Source organism: Spodoptera frugiperda, chromosome 30 (assembly GCF_023101765.2).
Source record: "Spodoptera frugiperda isolate SF20-4 chromosome 30, AGI-APGP_CSIRO_Sfru_2.0, whole genome shotgun sequence".
NCBI classification, from domain to species: Eukaryota; Metazoa; Arthropoda; class Insecta; order Lepidoptera; family Noctuidae; genus Spodoptera; species Spodoptera frugiperda.
In genome coordinates this window covers 3461692-3476240 of record NC_064241.1, presented here as the reverse complement: position 1 = coordinate 3476240, position 14549 = coordinate 3461692, and the positions used below count along the sequence as shown (strand labels likewise).

The window sequence follows — 14549 nt, the reverse complement described above, 5'->3', positions numbered from 1 at the left end:
ACCTGTTTATATTAGTTGGTTACCGAATACAGCCTGCAGCCGAATACGGTCTAACCGACTAATGCAAATGCGCCTTAAGTATTATTTTACGTAAGGCACGAAAAAAAATCGTATGGTAGAAACGAAACTACGTTTCAACGTACATATATCGTTACTCAAATCGTAATATTCATGCATATTTAACAATTTTTATTCATCTCTATATTGCATAGTGTGTATTACTTCATGATAGAATTATCAGAAATATGGATCTTGGAGGGAACCGATCTTGGATTTGGCCACGCCATGTTTGGATTTAAGACTGTCTAAAATAAAACAACTATAGACAGCCTGATGCAATTTTATTATAAGTTTTATGCTGGCCAGTTTAACTCAATCCCAAAATATAAGATATCCACCATAATTATCTAAAGTATAAGAGAATTATACCTAGACAAAATTAACTTTAGAGTGCAACTAACAACATCACAAGTTTACATTCTATAAAGCTAAGTCTAGACATTCAAAATTACATGCCCTAAAGGAGATAGCTGGACGCACTCGACATCTACGTCAATGATTGGCTGCAAAAGACGTTACACAAACAAAATCGGAAGAAGTGTCGGGAACCATTTGCCTCGCAGTGGGACAATGGTGACAAATAATAACAATAAAATTATTTACTTATATTTATAAAAAAAATAAGACAAACTACACAAAGTTACATTACATAGAAAATAATATGTGTATCAAAATGAAAACAATAAAAAATTAAAATAGTAGGTTTTAATTTTTCTTACCTGGCAATCAGTTCTTCGCGTTTACTCCGTTGCCAACTTCATTCAGGACATTTGCAACCCTCAGAATGTCAAAAGTAAATAAAAAGAATATTTTGTGAAATAATTATAATTTTAAACCATAATTACACGTTTTGCTAATATTTACCTACCTGCACCTATTGTGTTATTATTTACTATTTTCACCTTGTAAGTGTTATTTAATAGTGTGGTATACAAATCTTATTGGAAAATTTCGCGAATGAGTTCATTTTACTGTGTAAAAAACATTTTTCTTCTTGGAAAATTTTTATCCTATTACATTTTGAAGTACAAGACTTCCTACTGAAATATCATTTGGTGTTCATTTAATATTAAGTGCTCTCTTTAAAGGTGCGAATATTGCCAGGGCGTAACCACTGCTCGGCCCGATCGTAGGCTGTGTTTAAAATGATATTTATTAATATTTTCTGAAACATAGCGAACAGTGTTTGTGTGAAAAATGGCTGAGGACGAAGTGCTTTTCGACGATGTGTACGAATTGTGTGAGATCATTGGCAAGTAAGTAAATATTGCAAATTATTTCGTGTTAAAGTAACGTGCGACGTGCATTCGCACTCCCCCGTAATATCTATTGGTTATTTTTTTACACCCTGCGTAAAACTACGAACGTGTCTCGCTACAAATAAACATTGTAGTAAAACCTTCGACGTTTACAAGGTTCCTATTTAAATGTAAACTTATTTTTTTCGAATATAAGAAACATATTATTGAGAAGGAAATTAGATAGTTACTATTACACATTTTCGAATTTAGTAAACTTTTAACTATTCTTAATTTTAAAATCCGAATTTATTAATGTTAAACCAATAAGTTTATTCTAATTAAAAATTCCAATTCGAATCTTATTGGAATTGTAGTTAACAATTTTTTTCTACAACAAACTCATCACATTAGATATGCTTCAAAATGAATTAATGTTTTGGAATGTTCCTCTGTTTACATTGCAATAACGTTGAAGTGTTTGCTTAGATAACAATTAATGTGAGACAGGTATAAACAATAGAGAATTTATGAACGAGCTCAAACAGCAATAAAACTATCATCCTCATTTTTATTACAATTTTAGTAATCTTTTTAAGCAGGCAATAGATAGCCTTTATCTATTATAAAGATTATCTCAAAAATATTGTTTCTAAATGTAATTTCTAATAAGAATATGTAGGTAGATTTAATATTGAGATATTAACAATGTAATCTATGAGATAATACTAGAGAATTCAATATGATTATATTATCATTGCAACTCTATTGGTTATTCAATTTCTTTTCCTAGTTACTTACTAGTTAATTTTAGCAAAGAAAGCAGTCCAGTTAATATTATTTAGTCATAATTAAATGCTGAAATAGTTAACTAGTTATTAAATTAGAATATATACCCACGATTGTAGCTAACTCTCTGTTATATCTAATTCTCTATATTAAATATGATAATAAAACCTCTTTTTAAACAATTTCAAAATAACTGGGGATGTTTTCAATTATTGATATTATGTAGTGTACAAAGTATATTTTTTCTAAAAGCATTAAATAGTAATGATGTTTGAATATTTGTTTAAAATATCTATGTGTCAGTCTAATTACAGTACGCTTTTACTATTAATATTCGGCACACCAATCAAATTGTAAATTGGACGAAATTCACACTTGATAGCTCATACATAATTTATATATTGGTACTCATTGGAAAGTGGTACAAAATAACTGATACATATTGTCAGTGTTTGAAATTCAATACTTCATGACTTATTGTAGGTAAATTATATTGTGTTCTGCGATAGTATGGCTAGTAATAATATTGTCAATTTTTTCCATAATATTTATGAACTAGCTGTTGCCTATGACTCTGTCCCTTTAGAATAATAACTTCTGAAATAAAATATGTGTTTTAAAGTAAAAATAGCCTAAGTTAACTGCTTAGTACACCAGCTACCTGCCAATAAAAGTCCCATCAAAATTGGTCCAGCCATTTCAGAGATTAGCTAGTATATACATAATATGTTATTTTGGTGTTATTTACCATGTGTGTATTCATATGCATGTAGTAAAATTCGGTTCTTTCAATATTACAAACAGACACTTCAATTTTATTTATTAGTGAGACTAGTGAAAAGAGTGCAATAATAACATAATAAATTAATCATACAACCATGCCTCAGAATTATAAAATATGTATTTACTAGGCAAACAATATAACAATAGGCTGTTGGAAACACAATATTTCTGTTCCTACAGTAGTACAAATCTTAATAGTTACTCAGTCAATAACTACATGTTGTTATTATTTATTTAAGATTATGGTTGGTTACGTCTTTCTGACTATATTTAAACATTTTATGGATTACATAGTTAGTTTTAATTTTATAATATCCAACTATGTTGCTTCCCGTTTTCAAATTAGAGTTATAAAGTATGTTTCTCCATATTCAATCCCCAAAAAAGTCATAAGCAAAACTAACACCTATTACTTATAATACATAGCAGTTCGGTTTTAAAGAAAATACAAGCAATCAAATTCTGTTTTTAGGGGACCATTCAGTTTGGTCCGTCGCTGTGTCCATCGACAAACAAGCCAGCAGTTTGCTGTGAAGATTGTTGATGTGGCTCGCTTCACCGCTAGCCCGGGTCTTAGCACGGCTGGTAAGATCTCTTTATTTATTTAAATGGTATAGTTATCAGTAATGAAAACAAGTATTAGAAATGTATCAATAGAGTAACTTTTTAGTAATAAGGTGTAGTTGGTTGGCACATGACATGTTATTAGGACTCTACCAGACTGATGATTACTATTAAATTAGGTTCTGTGACCAACTTCTGTCTGAACTGTACCTGATAAATTATTTTGTTATTAATTAAAAGTACCCTTAACGGATGAGCATACATGAAAAGATAGATGACTGTTGATCAAGCGAAAGATGTAAGAATCCAAAGTTGATTTACCATAGCCTTCTCCAATGGGAGACAGGCGTGAAGGTATATATGTACATATGTATGTCTGTATTAAAATACTGGATGGATGATGTTATTGTGGTTGGATGCATAGAACTGAAGATCGAGCTGGTGTGCCATTGGATAGGTATGTGTTCATCCAGTAGTGGATGAGAACATACTGATGATTAAAATACTGAGTCATAATAACTAGTTAATAGTTTGAATAGCGTTATCTAATAAATTGAGATTTAATGCTATAGGGACCTAAGTAATTTATTAAAAAATTAAGAAAACACAGAATGAAGAGGATTTGTTTAGAAGTTAAGTTAATGTTGTTCAAAAATATTCTACTATATTTTTCAGATTTGAAACGTGAAGCAACAATATGCCATATGTTAAAGCACCCGCATATTGTAGAGCTGCTGGAGACATACAGCTCCGAAGGAATGCTCTACATGGTGTTTGAATAGTAAGTTATATGTACAAAAAGAAATAATATATACCTGATATTGTGTTATTTTATATTGATTGTGTTATGGGGAATAAATTAATACATAAACAATGTGTTTTATTTTCAGTATGGATGGTTCGGATCTCTGCTTTGAAGTGGTACGCAGAGCCACCGCTGGATTTGTCTACAGTGAAGCTGTCGCTTGGTAAGTTGCATTTGTTCAAGAATATCAACAATAAACAATCCATATACCGTATAGTAATAGCATTAAGTTATCTGTCATTTAGAATTTTAGATGAAAAATAATTTATGATAGATATTTTTTATCGGAGGACTGTTTTGTACTTTTTGGAAAATACTTCTTTTAGCCCTACTCAAGTTGGATGTCAGTTAAATTAAGCTTATGCCAAGTGCATTCTTCTATCACAAACCAGCATCTATCACTATGCTTTAAAAACTCAAATTGTGTTTTTTTTTCCAGTCACTACATGCGTCAGATCCTGGAAGCTCTCCGCTACTGCCATGAGAATGATATCGTGCACCGTGACGTCAGACCTCACTGTGTACTGCTCGCCGGTCGAGACAACTGCGCTCCTGTCAAACTTGGAGGCTTCGGTGTAGCTGCCCAACTGCCTACACCAACTGCTAATCGAGTTCAACCCGGTATGATATGTAGAATTATTTTGTTTCTGAATTTTGTGCTATGTTGAGACTGCGTTAGAGTTTAATTTTCTATGAATGGTGCTAGTTGGTTTGGATTTTCTTTTAGTACTTAGTCATATTATTTTCTTTATTATACATGTCATATAGGTATAGGTAGTTCTGTTTGGCAATTTTCGACTTTATTTAGGTGGTTATAGGTATGCTTTTACGATTTCTCACTCAGTTTCTAGTAAATATATGTAGATCTTCTGGGTTAATTTTCTCAATGATATTTTATTACTAATTACAGAATATTGATGCATGTAAAATCCAATGTAGTGTAATAGCATAATAGCTAGTTGATGATTGAAGGATAATTATAATAATATTGATAGGCCACGGCAGCCATTAAATTATTTTGTGACATTAGCTACATCAGCCAATATCCCAATGCTATGTCTATTAATCTAGGCTATGTACATAGGTTAAGATCCCATCTGTCTGACCCCAATAGTCTCACCTTTGAATAAGCATTGAAGCATACAACACAAGTAATATTAAACCACTGATCACATTACACATCATGTAAGTCTACTATCTGTGTAGTATTTACTTAAAATAGGTACTATTTGTACTAGAAAGTTACTGAGTTGCTCGAGTATTTCAATTAGACCAGGGTGCTTCCTCTTGAATCGATTTCGATCTATCGACATTGATATGGTGAAATATCGTATGCTTGAGTTGCAACACTAGCGCCCATTGCATCCGTATTGCGTGGATATTGAATGAATTAAATGGTATTGAGTTTGGATTTATATTCCACACTCTGAATGCTATTTTAACAGCTACGATTGGGGTTGTATAGTTTTGACATTGAATAATTATTGAGATTTTATTGAAATTGCATTGACATTGGTTTCAAGAGTAAACACCCAGGAAGGCACTATTAAAAAAATAAATAAATAATAAGTGTAGCTATTTGTTCAATAATAAGCTTTCGGGTTCGATTCCCGGGTTGGGCAAATTACTCGAAAACATAGTGTCTTCCAAATCCAATGCCATAAGGCAGTAGTCACAACCTTCTATGTAAGAATCATTATAGAAATAGAGAAATCTGTGATATAAAAACTACCTACGTGCTACTTATGAGTTACATCTATATTATGGCCATACAAAGTTATCTTTATTTTATAAACCCCACAAAACTATTGTACGACAAGTTTAGGTGACACAAGACATTCTAAATAAACAAAGTGAATGACAGTAGGTTGTATTACACAGAACTGGTGATGGACACTCGCCCGCTAATGGGTCCGATGGGCCAAGCGTATCTCAAATCTGACGAGTACGGTAAGACGAGGAGAATGTGCCCTAACTGCATGGACATGTGCGATTGCCACCAGCACTGTGTCTGTATTGCCACGCGTTAGAGGAATGTGGTTGGGTGGAACAATGCGTGATAATCTCATCTCTGATGAAAAGTTGTTAGGAAAAATTCGTTTCGCCCTATTTTATAAGTAGGGTTTTTATAGTAGTAACCTTTATTTATAGTACCTTTATTTTATAAGTAGGACTTTTTTCCTGATAGAGAAAGACAGCTCCATTATAGGATACAAAATGAGTACATACTACAATGAAGTAGCTAAACCGTTTACAGGTTTAGCTTGCCATTAAACTTAAATATGAAATAATTAAGTGATACAGATATAATGGTGGCGGTAAAATGCTATGAAAAAAAAAACAATATTAAAGTCCTTAAAACTAAACTTTTTTCCCTGATGGAAATATGTAATGCTGAGTATGTCAGTTACTGAGAAAATATAATGGTAAATCCTTTTAGACTTCTGTTGTTAATCTACTGCAGATATATGAAGCAAATCCATCAATTGTTAGTAATTTTAATGGTTAATTGTAGTAGCAACTGTCAGTTGACAGTTAGAATTATACCATTATGTGTATAGATATAGAGAGAGTTTTTACGTCTAGCGTTATTTGCAAAGTTTATCGCGCATTGTTCTATCCAGTCTCGCCTTCTAATTCAGTGATATCACCATGTGTCTTGTACGACAGACATGTCGCTTCCACAGTATTAACAGTTTACGTTGGCACCTTATGTTCATAACACATTCGATCATCGTTCCCCTATTCTAGTTTATTGTACCTAAACAACTAATATTTGAAATTTAGACTGTTCTCCGAACTTATGACGTCATCGTTCAATACCACTCACGTAGCTTGTGGTAGTGTTACAACGTGACAAATGACGTCACATACCAGTATTCTGCCCCTTGCTTCAATCACGAGCTTTGAAGTAGTTACTTATTGATGAAAATATAAGTATTAAATATGTGTAAATAAAATTTATAATTGTGTCTTCTATTTTCTAAATGAGTCAATTAAATTTTGATAAATATATTAATACAGTTTCACGCTATTCAATATTTGTGCACCAAATCTTGTATTATGAAGTTTATTGAAGCACTTTTCACACTTCTTGTCGAAAATGTACGTAATTTTTCGATGAATTCAATGGTGTTGGTTTACGTTGAGTGTTTCTTAATATTTCTTATAATTTGGCTGCGGTGAAAACTTGCTACTGCTATGCCCTCTTTTCTCATTGGTTAAAGACCTGTGGTTAAATTACATCTTACTAGCGCCATCTCTTGAGCGCAATAATCAATACCTTAAACATTGATACATATTTCAAAATCAGTGTTCTTTTTATTAATGCCCTTTTTTCTCATTGGTTAAAAAACTATGGTCAAATCACATCTCACTAGCGCCCTCTCTTGAGCGCAATAATCAATACCTTAAACATTCAAACATATTTTAAAATAGTGTTCTTTTTAATAATGTCCTTTTTTCTCATTGGTTAAAGAACTGGTTAATTTGCATCTCACTAGCGCCATCTCTTGAGCGCTATAAACAATGCCCTAAACATTCATACATATTTCAAAATCTTTCTTTCTTTTTTTAATGCCCTTTATTCTCTCATTGGTTAAAGAACTGTGCGTAAAATTACATCTCACTAGCGCCCTCTCTTGAGCGCAATAATCAATACCTTAAACATTCAAACATATTTTAAAATCTTTCTTTCTTTTTTTAATGCCCTTTTTTATCATTGGTTAAAAACTTTGGTCAAATTACATCTTACTAGCGCCCTCTCTTGAGCGCAATAAACAATACCCTAAACATTCATACATATTTCAAAATCAGTGTTCTTTTTATTAATGCCCTTTTTCTCATTGGTTAGAAAACTGTGGTCAAATTACATCTTACTAGCGCCGTCTCTTGGGCGCAATAAACAATACCCTAAACATTCATACATATTTCAAATCTGTGTCCTTTTGTATATTTTATTTAGTCTTTACAGTCGTTCATTCTGAGTTAGCGTCAAACACACACTTCCAATAACTATATCACAAAATACCGCAGTTGCAAGTTGCTACCAGTAAATATGAACAAGATCTTTTTGTTTTAACCAATCGTTATTTTAACACTGGCATTGTCATCTTGATAATGTACCTTCCATTGTATTATAACACATTTTGAAATCTGTTGGTACCTTTACAAATAAGATTATTAATATTTCCAAAGGTACCATCAGGTTCTACAACCAAAAACGTATTTTAAGCCATACTCAATAAGGTCCACTTTCAGGCCGCATCGGAACACCACATTACATGGCTCCAGAAGTGGTTTCCACCCAGCTTTACGGCAAACCAGTCGATGTATGGGCCGCTGGCATATTGTTGCACGTTCTATTGGTCGGCTACTTACCTTTTACCGGGACAAGAGAGCGACTGTTCGAATCTATTTGCCGTGGACGATTGAGGGTAAGATTTAAAAGATTAACATTAAAAAGTAGCTATAATTAACAGTTTGATAAGAATAAATTGACACGGCTAATGTGAGGAGACAAGTATTACTTATGAATAACGCCATCTATTATCAAATTCCTACAACTTTATAATGTCAGTTGAAAAATAAACAATAAATATCAAGAGACGTTTAATTACTTAAATAAATTACAATAAACTTACAGTTGGACACACCTTTATGGGATGATATCAGCGACGCTGCTAAAGATCTGGTGCGGCGTATGTTAAACATTGATCATACTCAAAGAATCAACATACAAGAGGTTCTCAATCATCGTTGGATAAAGGTACGTAATTGTTTTTAGTTTTATTTTGTAGTTAACTTGTTTCTATGATAATATCCCGACTACACGACGATTTAACTTGTTACAATGTAATGTTAAATTGTCTATTTTCCATTTATTTCGTATGGCTATAATGTAAATCGCCTTTAAATAAATGCTGAAAAACATATAAATATCAAACACTTTCTTTTTATGATCTTTAATCTATCACGTTATATTTTTAGTAAGACCCCGTAAAACAAAATTTAAGAAATTAAAATTGTATAACTGATACATTTGGTATACGTTCAACATCTACACTTAATCATCCAGGATCGTGAACACCAAAATCGTATCCACTTGGCTGGTACCGTGGAGGAACTAAAGAAGTTCAATAGCCGACGTCGGCTTCGCGCGGCTACATTAGCGGCGGCCGCGGCTGATGATGAAGAGGACGAGGAACAGCCTGCACGCCGCGCCGTCATGCTGGAAGAAGCTAATGCTGCAGGTATGTGGGAAATTATAGTATAATTTTTTAAAGCTTTTTTAAAGTTGTTTTCAACAAATTGTTTCTCTTTCATATTCTATACTCTCAGCGCCATCTATCCTACATCCCTTAACAAATTATATAACAGCGCTAGAATAGGGCTTCATGTTTTACTAAACCCTTCAGAATTTCTAACCAATAATAGTTTTTCGAAACAATCTCTAGATGGCGCTCATTGTTACTCGGGTTTTAATGACAGGGAGCGCCATCTATTGACAATGCTAGGTTTTCGGGTTGGCTCAATAGATGGCGTTAGTTGTCATAAAATGATATTATAGTTTCGCAATCCTTCTTTTTTATAATTATGAAATGGGTATGTTTACAGGGTAGTAGTTTAAAGGGTTTGTTTTTGTTACAGCTGTTAATCTGATTGTTGAGTCTTTGGACGATGTGGCAGTGCTGCAAGATGGTCCAACACTTATGGATGTCGATCTATTTCTCAGCGTTCTCGATGATTTGCAACTACGAGCTCTTCTGGAGGTAAGAACGAGTATCTACTGAATCTAGCAGTAGAGCGTAGATGAGTACTTTACGAGCGCGTAACGTACTTTTGTAAGTACTCAACTTTTGCTTTAACAGTCAGTGGACTGTTAAAAAAACTTTTGCTTTAACAGTCAGTGGACTGTTAAAGTTGCCCAAAACTGAAAACATATTTTACGTTTTGATCTCCTGAAGACGTCGTAAAAACGTGGTTCTAATGAGTGATGAATTTCTTTCGTCCAGATCTACGACCGCATAGCGAGCACGGTGGTGGTGACGAGCGGGCGCGCGCCGGCGGCGGATATTAAGGTACGTACTACGCGCGCTGGTTCTAATGACTACTGATGTTTGGTCCAGATCTACGACCGCATAGCGAGCACGGTGGTGGTGACGAGCGGGCGCGCGCCGGCGGCGGAGGGCCGCGCGCGCTGCCGCCAGGCGCTGGAGGCCGCCAGCCGCCTGCGCCACGCCGGGCCCGCGCCCGCCGCCGCCACGCCCGCCACCGCCGCCGCCATACACGAGATACGACGCCTGCTGGCGCTGCCGCATATTAAGGTACGTACTACGCGCGCTGCCGCCAGGCGCTGGAGGCCGCCAGCCGCCTGCGCCACGCCGGGCCCGCGCCCGCCGCCGCCACGCCCGCCACCGCCGCCGCCATACACGAGATACGACGCCTGCTGGCGCTGCCGCATATTAAGGTACGTACTACGCGCGCTGCCGCCAGGCGCTGGAGGCCGCCAGCCGCCTGCGCCACGCCGGGCCCGCGCCCGCCGCCGCCACGCCCGCCACCGCCGCCGCCATACACGAGATACGACGCCTGCTGGCGCTGCCGCATATTAAGGTACGTACTACGCGCGCTGCCGCCAGGCGCTGGAGGCCGCCAGCCGCCTGCGCCACGCCGGGCCCGCGCCCGCCGCCGCCACGCCCGCCACCGCCGCCGCCATACACGAGATACGACGCCTGCTGGCGCTGCCGCATATTAAGGTACGTACTACGCGCGCTGCCGCCAGGCGCTGGAGGCCGCCAGCCGCCTGCGCCACGCCGGGCCCGCGCCCGCCGCCGCCACGCCCGCCACCGCCGCCGCCATACACGAGATACGACGCCTGCTGGCGCTGCCGCATATTAAGGTACGTACTACCACCTTTTTTCAGAGATTGATCCGGAGCTGCGAACTACCTAGCGGGTTTACCGGTGCTCCGGATCGAAAAGCAGGAGAAGGATTGGGGTGGTTTTTGGTCAGTAAGAGTCCGACACTCTCTCTCACCTCGCCCGTCGGAGAATTTATTGGATGATCCCCCCTTTTTTTTTTAGGGGGAAAATCATCCAATTGTTTCTCCCGCCTTGGGTGAGGCGAAAGAGTGTCAGACTCTTCCTGCCTAATAACCATCCCGTTCCTACTCCTGCTTCGAGCCACGGCAGGTAACTACGACTATATTAAAGGTGCTGCATACTGCAAAACTATTACAATAACATCATTTTAGCAGCCGTGTCAACACAACGGGCTTAACTACTACTACTACCATTGTCATATTACTTAGAACTACAGCTGTTATCCAATAGATGGCAGTGTATTACTAAAACTACACTCACTTACCCGTTTACTGCTCTCACTACGATTCACCAAACTTTACACTGCACACCGATCGTTTAGAACAAATCTATAGCTTATCCAAGATGACCTCCCGTCTTCACACCCCAAGGGTCGGTGTCCCTTCAATGTTTACAATTCTAATGGGTTCTTTCATTTCGGGTTTCTATAGAAGTTTTTGTGCAATCTCTTAATTGTTCTTAAGATCCCTTCGGGGTCACTATTATAGTAAACAGATGGGGCGTTATAAAAGTGGGTCATACAAATAAGTACTTCACTTGTATTCGTATCTGAGTGCGTGTCAACCGAATTTGTCCTGTCTGATTGGATTAATACAGATTTTCAATCGAATCATGAAATTATTCTTTTAAGAGTATCAAACAAGTTCACATTGAAATTGTATTAAATTTGCATTCGAAATGAAAGTAATCTGAAGTACCTTCATACTTATCAAACATATACTGCGGAAATAAGAATGTCAAAGTTACTCCAAAGGAATCTTTGTATAAATACGACGTAAACATACTGACAAAGAATGTTTCCCACAAATATATATCGAACATCACAAAGAGACAGGACTTACATACATTCCACATCCGCCAAATAAACGTTGAATACCTTCACACTACTCCCACTTTTTTCTACTCACACCTTCACGTCACGTCCACCGCAAAATCGCTGTACAGAGCCAACCAATTTTATCGACCTTACGTATACTCGTATTTACAAAATATTTCATTCCCTTACAAAAGTTTTATTAGAACGTACGTTGTATGAATACACAATGCTATGTTATTCAAACAAAATTCAATATCCATATCCTTCGTTGTTTATAACTCGATTCCATAAACAACAGGTCTCAAACTATGATAGAGTTGTCTTTATTTTATCGATAAACTTGATGCACTGGTTTGGTTCGCTTGAGAAGTTTTATTGAAAGATTTCTCAATTGTATGCGGTTTTGGAAAGTTGTTTGTTTGTTTCAGGGAAATAAATTGTTTTGGAATTACCTAAATGTTATCAACTATAGTAATTTAACATGCATTTAAGATCATTTTGTAGACTCTTATATCGATGGTTGAAGGGCCAATTGATCTAAGCAATATTTTTTGCAATATTAATTTATGTACGTATTCGGAATCACTGAGTTTTTCTCCATCGAATGACGTATATTACTCAATATCGCAAAAATCTCCTCTCAACCTACAATATGTAGTAGGTATGATATCAGAAAGCAGTTCTAGAATAACCTTCCTCAAGAATAGGACTATCTAATGCAAAACAAATGTTGCGTAAAAACAAAATATACGATACAGTAAATTCTGAAAGCTTCATAAAACTCTACAAGTTACAAGCGTAAATATTTTGTGACCGACCCCTAAAAAAGGTAACTTACACCTAAATATTTGTAACCCGCAAATATACGGCCGCACCGGGGGAAACGAATTCACATAAGTGATATCAAATCATATCGCGAACGGAGGTACCTTAGTACAATATTTAGTTGGTCTTGTAAACGTACGGACAACGGCACGTCAAACTACTCTCTTCTGTCATACTTATTTAATAGATTTTGAACTTTATAGTGAAGTAATAAAGTCGAAGTCTGAGTTTAGTGCTCTCGTCATCTGCATGTTTTAGTGGGGTCACCAACATTTCTCACAATGATGGACAAGTTTCATGTATGTCTTGCTTTTATTTATTCACACTGAGACAGCGAATAGGAAATGCATCGTACAATATGGTGGATAGTATCGTACGTTTTTGTCCTTGTATTTATTGTGTTACCCTTTTGTTTGCATACCTGCCCGTATTTTCGATAATGTTATGGGACGGTCGAGATTCGATACCAATTTTGGTCGCCGAAAAGAAAGGGTTTCTTTTTGTTTCGTGTAGTAATACGAATTCCGGGATTACTATGCATCACATTACGTACTGAAGCCTTATTAGGTATATAATGGATCTGGACCCTTAGTATGAGCTTGCTTTACGTTTTACGAAAACGAAACAAGAGTGCGTTCGGCGCCCTGATTGGCCGGCTCGAATTAACCGGCCGGCTCGTTTAGAGAGCACCGATCGCAGTCTCGTTTCGTTTTCGTTCAACGTAAAGTAAACTCGTACTAACGGTACTGGCTAGTATTCCCCAAACAAACCCTCTGTTTTGTAAATCACACCCCGTTTGAAAATACAACAACAATGTGCCAGGACTGTTCGATGTTCTTCAAAATTCATGGAAGCACGACTGCCACTGAAATGTGTATAAAGTCTAGTTCGTAACTCTGTATCTAAATATTGCCTTCTTTTTCTTTGTTGTGATAAAATAACATCATAAAATTTTACACCGCTATCGACTTTGTGCTCGGTACCTGTGAGATATTGGATAATTTACACAGAATCTATTGAGCGCTTTCTAAGTACTAAAGGAGATGAGTTTCCTTCGAGTTTCCGTTTCATTATAACAAGCGTTTGTTTATTGTATAACATGAAGGGTAATTTGGTTCAGAAATACTCCTTTTTAGTGCTTCTGCAACTGACTAACGACAGCACGAAATGAATGGCTAATAAAAATTAATTTCCTGCTCAAACTGAAACAGACAGATAATAAACTATTGTTTTACTGCACCAGGAGACTATCGGGAAATTGGCTCGTTAAAAATAAAAGTATAACTTACTCGATTTTCCGAGGTTCGAGCATTTTAATAAAGCGATTGGGTCCAACTGGGGCATGATCGGGCACTAGTCGAGCATGTTTTACTTTATTTTCTTTGGCGAGTCCATTCAATTGACGCCTCTATGCACTTACGGTCCCTTTGATTCGTTGCCTCGGAATGGCACCCGTACCTTTTACAGTTCAGTTTCGTATCAGTCTAGATTTTATTGTGCAAAAGAGTGAGGTCCCTACGGGCGGTCTGTAACACGAAAAGCGAGAGGTATTGGATACATTTAGATTT

At 36.7% G+C, this 14549-nt stretch overlaps 1 protein-coding gene across 5 annotated transcripts in view; it reads left to right on the top strand.

Moving 5' to 3' along the window:
- The first annotated feature begins 803 nt into the window (after positions 1-803).
- Positions 804-14549, top strand: part of LOC118269676 (peripheral plasma membrane protein CASK) — a 232638-nt gene continuing 218892 nt past the window's right edge. For 4 of the 5 annotated variants that reach the window (XM_050706892.1, XM_050706891.1, XM_050706890.1 and 1 more), the window contains exons 1-12: positions 804-965; positions 1149-1316; positions 3343-3455; positions 4110-4215; positions 4325-4402; positions 4679-4860; positions 6121-6189; positions 8500-8675; positions 8885-9007; positions 9317-9491; positions 9889-10010; positions 10368-10565. In XM_050706892.1, coding sequence (XP_050562849.1) covers positions 1258-1316; positions 3343-3455; positions 4110-4215; positions 4325-4402; positions 4679-4860; positions 6121-6189; positions 8500-8675; positions 8885-9007; positions 9317-9491; positions 9889-10010; positions 10368-10565 — 1401 coding nt within the window. In that variant the 5' untranslated portion in view covers positions 804-965; positions 1149-1257. The remainder of the gene's footprint in view (positions 966-1148; positions 1317-3342; positions 3456-4109; positions 4216-4324; positions 4403-4678; positions 4861-6120; positions 6190-8499; positions 8676-8884; positions 9008-9316; positions 9492-9888; positions 10011-10367; positions 10566-14549) is intronic. The other variant, XM_050706893.1, reaches the window with a different exon arrangement.